General features: G+C 36.1%; 1 protein-coding gene across 1 annotated transcript; it reads left to right on the top strand.

The window, feature by feature from the left end:
- The first annotated feature begins 251 nt into the window (after positions 1–251).
- LOC136979362 (short transient receptor potential channel 4-like) lies at positions 252–5,841 on the top strand. Its single transcript, XM_067275304.1, has 12 exons — positions 252–636; positions 967–1,160; positions 1,228–1,388; positions 2,221–2,411; positions 2,490–2,660; positions 3,149–3,446; positions 3,522–3,627; positions 3,691–4,145; positions 4,998–5,226; positions 5,289–5,489; positions 5,561–5,617; positions 5,717–5,841. The coding sequence occupies exons 1-8, from the start codon at positions 400–402 to the stop codon at positions 3,947–3,949; spliced, it is 1,617 nt and encodes a 538-aa protein (XP_067131405.1). The 5' UTR covers positions 252–399; the 3' UTR covers positions 3,950–4,145; positions 4,998–5,226; positions 5,289–5,489; positions 5,561–5,617; positions 5,717–5,841.
- The last annotated feature ends 680 nt before the right edge of the window (positions 5,842–6,521 follow it).

Genomic DNA, 6,521 nt, shown 5'->3' with positions numbered 1-6,521 from the left:
AATTTTTTAATTAATTTTATCGTTTTTAATTCCGTTATTTTTTTAAATTAAATATTATAAAGTTTTCCTCTCGATATTATTTTATTTAAAATTTTTTTCTCCTTCGATTTATTTAAAAAAAAATTATTTTCTAGAAAATAATAATTTATTAGTGGCGACATCTAACGGATCAATTACTAAACTTGGAAGACTTATTTCTAGAAAGATCGAGATTATGACGTAATATTTCGTAGCCAATCAGTTTTCTATTTGGAATCGCGAGACTTCGATAATTGGACGATTGAATTTTTAAAAAAGAATACAGAAAAACATAATTCGAGAGAAACCATTTAAAATTTTATAAGTAATTGCCGTTACTTTGTATTTTTATGTCGGAGAACGTTAACTTTGAGTTAGAATATGGCTTCTAATACTGAAGATGAGAATAAAGATAGAGATAAGGGCACATTTACTAGTTTAAATGCAAATAATAGAGTGAATGGAAGTGAGGATCAGGAAGAAATCGAAATGGAACGTTTAGACAGTAAGGAAAAGAAAAGAGTTATCAACGAATTGCTTAATTTGGGAAACGTCGAAGAGATATTTTTCAAATTAGTAGAGTGTGGCAATTTAAATGAACTGAAGAATTTCCTTTCGGTTGGTTATATTTCTTTATCTTTACTGGCATATTTAAAAATATGATGCAGTGAACCCCGTATAAAGCCAGGTAGGTAAACACGTACCGGTATAACTGTCAGGTACTGCTGAACAGCTGTCCAGGTTACCCGAACGTATAATTTTTAAAAAATGGCAGTTTCATCCACACATTCAGATATACCTGCCATGTACACCGCCGTTACGTCACACTCGCAGTTCATACGTAACGCGTGTGGTTCGTTAAGGCGGAACGCGTTGTACGGGGGTTCACTGTATTTACTTTTATGATGTATTAATTATTAATTTATATATATTTTTTTATTTCATTAGGAAAATCCCGAATTGAATATCAATTGCTTGAATTTTCAAGGTTACTCTGCTCTGCACATTGCAATTAATAGCGAATTATTGCATATTGTAGAATTTTTGATTTCTACACCGAAAATAAACTTGTCCGATTGCGTTTTACACGCAATTTCTATAGGAAATATTGAGATAACTACCGCCATTTTAGATGCGCTCAAGTAAGAGCATTTCCCGATTTTTAGTTATGATCACTAAATTTTTCCATTAATATTACGATAATTTCAGGAATAAAGACCCGGATCTGGAATTTGTTGCATATCCCGATAGCATAGAATTTAGCTTAGGGGTGACGCCACTTGTTCTCGCCGCACAAAAGGGAAATATAGAAATAATTCGTTTGTTACTCAAGCGAAATCACATAGCTAGCATTCCACACATCCCGACTTGTAAGTACTGGATATCAGACTGGTAAATTAATTTATAATCTCACTCTATATTTTACGTTTAATTAATAAAATATAAATTATGGCTGCTGAAAAATGGAAACAATAGAGGGATAATTTCATTTGCCTGCCGCTCTGGATGATCCAAGTACTAGAATACGTGTCTATCCTTAGAAATTTTTTGAGTTGGACCTTTCTCTTGTCATCCGGTCACACTCGTGTAGGCCCGGTCCAGTAGCCTAACTAGAACCCATATTAAGGGGCCCTAATTAGAACGCGGAAACCTTATTCATCTCTGTACCACTATGGATGTACACACTAACGCTGTAGACGAAGAATAAACTCGTACATTGTAGCCACGTGTATAACAGTGTTTGTTACATTCAAATCTTTTTCCTGAACTTATTTATTTTTTTCTTTATTTATAAAAACAAGCCCGGCCAGAAGGCCACGGCAGCTTACCTTCGTCTCGTCGCTGTGGGGAACCAGAGTTCGAATCGAGTGCCTGAATATTCCACGAGTACCGGCGATCCCCGGGACTTCAACTGAGGACGAGGCAGCCATCTTGTGGGGATTCTGCGTTATGTAGCGGCGGTTGGATCCGGTCGAGGAAGCTGTCAGTGCTTCAGATGGGCAGAACGACTGCCTTCAAATTCCGGTCGACTCCGGTAGAATTGACCTTTCAGGCCTCGTTCTCCCACAAAATAAAAAACGGGCTCTGTAAGCTTTTCTTAGCTACTCCACTGGTCTGGCCAAACCCACGATAAGATTATGAAAAAAAAGTCTGGATGTTCGTAAGACGGACAGAGTTAATAAAAAATTGAAACCGTTTCAGGCTTGTGTAGAGAATGTAAAGAAGTAATTCGAGAAACGGGGACACTGGATTTGACAACGAAGAGACTAGATATTTTTAAAGGAATCTGTAATCCTTACTACATTTGTCTGTCTTCTAGTGATCCAATACTGACAGCCTTCGATCTGGACGAACAACTAAAGTTTTGTGCTGAAATGGAGAAAGAATATCACGTAAGTTTTGGAAATGAACGAATGAAAGTTTGCGTTAATTTTACAAAATAAAACCTTTATAATCTTTATACTTTAAAGATGGAATATAATGCACTGTCGGAAAACTTACGCATGTTCGCTGTCGATTTATTATCTCAATGTTCAGATATTCAGGAAGTTGAAAAAATATTAAAATTAAAAAGCGGTTCTTCTTGGAAAAGATCAAAATATCCAAGACTACAAATAGCTTTGGATTATAGACAGAAAGAAGTACGAACATTTTATTATTTTTTGTTTTTATTATATGTCATTAGATAGACGGTGACACGTTGAAGATGTATACAACCAACCCGATAATTTAAATATTTAAACGAATAGCCGGATACGGCCATTTTAAGGGCTTAAAGTAGCTCGATAAGGCATCCGATTGTTCGTTCGAATATTCGAGTTAAGGTACCATCCTGTTACTCTAAGAGAATTGGAAACGAATCCGGTCGGGTCGAAAAACCTTAGAATTTTTGGGGGTACCCCTCCGGGTATATCCGGCCATCTCTTTGCGGGCCTACTCGATTGGTTTTTGGTTTTATTCCTAAAGGGCAACGCGAAACATAGGCGATCCGAGAAGGATGCTTTCCCAGAGGTGTTCTATGGGAAACTGGCCCCTATTTAGTGCCTCTTAGTGTCCACAGGATGGAAACAGTAAAAAAAACTATTGTCGTTCTTGTTTTTACTAACAATACCGACCTTATATTTCCTAGTTTGTTGCTCACCCAAGTGTGCAAAAAGTAGTTACGGCGGAATGGAACGGTGTATGGACGACATTTTCGAAGTACCGCACTTGGAAGAAAGGCTTAATCATTCTGGTCCGTATGTTTATTCTTCCTGTAGTTTTCTTCACAGTTTTATTATTTCCTAAATCTCATTTGGGAAAAAGATGGAAATGCCCTCAAAGTAGATTCCTAAACGAGTTAGCATCGTATCTTATATTTCTGATTTTTCTGTTCCTACTTATCCAAATCCATACGGAGCAATCGTCTCGTGGACCTCCCAACACTGGTATATTTGAATGAATTATTTTAAAGTAACACTTAATATTATAGAGTAATGACGAATGTTGTTTATTACTATTAGGTCTAGAAGCAGTGGTTGTTCTATGGGTATTAGGATATTTATTTTCCTCATTAAGATCTTTGTGCCTTCAAGGTTGGAAAAGATTTCAGCAATACTGGTGGAACATGTGAGTGATTATTTTTATTTATTTAAATTTATTCTTAACTAACCGTATCATTTAATTTCACAGATATTCTTTGGTCATGGAACTACTTTTTATATTGACGTTTATATTTTGGATTCTCTCGTGGGTGGATGTTTTAGAATATGGCTTTGCCGATCTCCCTAGAAATTTTTGGCCCGGTCACGATTATACTTTAATTCACGAAGGTCTCCTGTGCATCACTGGAATTATGGCGGTTGGACGATTATTTTATTTCTTTCTCATGAGTTCTCGATTGGGACCGCTGCAGGCGAGTACGGTTAAAATTAGCGATAAAAAGTTATAAAAGTTATATAATATTAATTACTTCGACAGATTTCTCTGCTAGTAATGATGAAGAATGTGGCTGTGTTTTTGATAGTATGCTGCATTTTATTGTGCTTACTGGCAGTCTGCATGGCTAACTTATACGCGCCTTACCGAAAAATGAAGCAAACCGATGAGCAAGGAGAAATTACAATCCAGTCCACAGCTTTTACGTCGTAAGTTCGCTTGTTTGTATAAGGTAACGCAACGTGCGGGCGATCAGCCGAGGGGGATGCCTCCAGGAAGGACTTTCTACGGGAAACTGGCTCCTTTGATGTAACAAACGGAAAAAAACCTGAAAACCCCACGTGGCCAGCCTGTTGGTGAAGATGAACCCACGAACAACTACCAGTGTTCGGTGGTTCATCTTCACCAACTGGTGCACTATTGTTATAAGGCTTCTTCCAGGCTGACATAACTATCTTCACCTATAGGATTGTTTTTTAGTCTTTTGCTTCAATTTATATCCGTTCCTCCAACCATTGTCTCTCTCTCTCTGTTTATATGGAGGTTTTAGCCTATTGTTTTTCTCCTTCGATCCAGTGACTAATATTGGTTATGTGAACCGACTCAAAGGACGGATGAATACTCCACGTAGCAAATGCGCCATTATAGTGAAGTCAGTTGGGTCGCCAAATTCAGATTTATTCGGAGTCGAATCCAATGGTTTTGCGAGTTTTTACGTAATGGAGGCTGACAAATCAATAGAAGGTTGTCGTGTCTGTCCCCCAGTGTGAACAAGTTGAAGAGGGTGTGTTTCCGTGTATAGAAACGAACTGAGTGGAACAATCTCCGTGTAAACAATCATTATTTTTTCTAAATTTTTTCTATACTTGTCTTTACTCCATCCAGCCAGATGTATCTAGATTTTTTGCTATCTTCCGATAGCGGAAAATCTGGATACACCTGGCTGGATGGGAGAATACCAAAAACATAATCTCCCTCTTCTTATTCCTTCGAATATCTAAATACTTTTTATTAATTAAATGACCACAGTTATACTAATAATTACTTTTATCTTCCTATAGAATTGCTAATTCCATACACACTTTATTCTGGACAATATTTGGATTGGTTGATCTCGATTCAACAAATATAATTGTTTCAAATATAGATTTGCGAACAACAGATGTAGTTTATCACACTTTAACTGAAGCCACTGGACAAATCTTGTTTGCGGGTTATCATATTTTTATGAACATCGTCTTTATTAACATTTTGGTGGCAGTTCTTATAAACAATTTCCAAGCAGTAATGGTAAGTGAGCGTTCTGTCGAATGGAACCTTCTCCGTACTTTAATTACAGAATATTCTTTCAGGATGATGCCGATAAAGAATGGAAATTTAGTAAAACTATGCAATGTGTGCTGTACTTTCGAGATGCCGAATTATTTCCATCACCATTCAATCTAATTCCGAACTGCTTTTATTTATCTAACTTCATCAGATCTGTCAGAAAGGCCATGAAAATCAAAGATCCTGCGCTCAAAAAGCCAGTACATCCATTACTGTCTTGCGTTGTAAGCAAAGCTTAAATATCATTCTTCGAATTTGTAAATAATTTATTTAATTTTCATATTTATTTCAATAGCCATGCTGCTATGTGGAAGATGACGAAGAAAAGCACGATGATCCCGTCGAATACCAGGTTTGTAAGCATTATTAACTTATAATCAAATGGTAGATCTTTATCCTGATTTTATCATTTGAAAATCTCTATAAACATTTTTTAAAATTCAATTTCCAGGAATTAATGACTAAAATGATCCAAAGATACTTAAAAAGTCAATCTCTCGATATCAACCTTAGCAAAGTAAAAATTTCAAGATCAATTTTGAATATATAACTTGTAAAATTTTGTTTTCAAATAAAAATTCCGAATACAGTTCAATTCTGGATTGTAACATTAAGGCACGAAGGCCAATTTTGCCCATCGATACCGATAATCTAAAAGCGTCGGTCAGAAAGTTCTTTTGTTTCTCATTCCCATTCCCTTCTTTGTTCTTTTATTTTTCGGAATTGAGAGAAATACAATGTGGAAATTGAAAACAGTGCAATCTGTTTTTGTTATTAGTTAAATCAAAACTAATAACAAAGTGTTTTGTAAATAACGTCAGCAAGCTGTCATCTCGATGACATCGTACTTACCATTTATGACAAGACTAGCAAAAAATGCTATGTTGAAGATCAGTGTCGTAACTAGAACTTCAACTGATATTTCGGAACAATAACAACAGATTGCTATTTTAAAAATAAAAATAACAGCCAGTACAAAATACCTCAAATGTGTATCACTGGAGATCAATGAATCACAGAAAAAAAGAGACGATAACACGTTAGGCTTCTATCTTGCAATTGGAAGACCCATTCATTCTGGGTGGGAAACAAGTTTTAATATTCATCACCACCCGGTCACCCCATTGTTTGGACTGGCCAAATCCACGATGGACATATTTACAAGTCTTCTTAGTGCCCAGACGGCAGAAGGGTGACTAAAAAAGGTGAACCAGAGAGCTTCTATAAATTAAATAACGCTAATTTTTTTACGATTT

The sequence above is a fragment of the Centruroides vittatus genome, unplaced genomic scaffold (assembly GCF_030686945.1).
Source record: "Centruroides vittatus isolate TY-2023 unplaced genomic scaffold, ASM3068694v2 contig_620, whole genome shotgun sequence".
NCBI lineage: Eukaryota > Metazoa > Arthropoda > Arachnida > Scorpiones > Buthidae > Centruroides > Centruroides vittatus.
Note: the sequence above shows the minus strand (reverse complement) of the source record. Positions and strands in the feature narration are given on the sequence as shown.

Bases quoted from the DNA above. Each gene is read 5' to 3' on its own strand.
- LOC136979362 (XM_067275304.1), top strand. From the start codon at position 400: ATGGCTTCTAATACTGAAGATGAGAATAAAGATAGAGATAAGGGCACA. The intron at 2,412-2,489 runs GTAAGTTTTGGA...TATACTTTAAAG, and splicing joins AAATGGAGAAAGAATATCAC to ATGGAATATAATGCACTGTC. The intron at 3,447-3,521 runs GTATATTTGAAT...TATTACTATTAG, and splicing joins TCGTGGACCTCCCAACACTG to GTCTAGAAGCAGTGGTTGTT.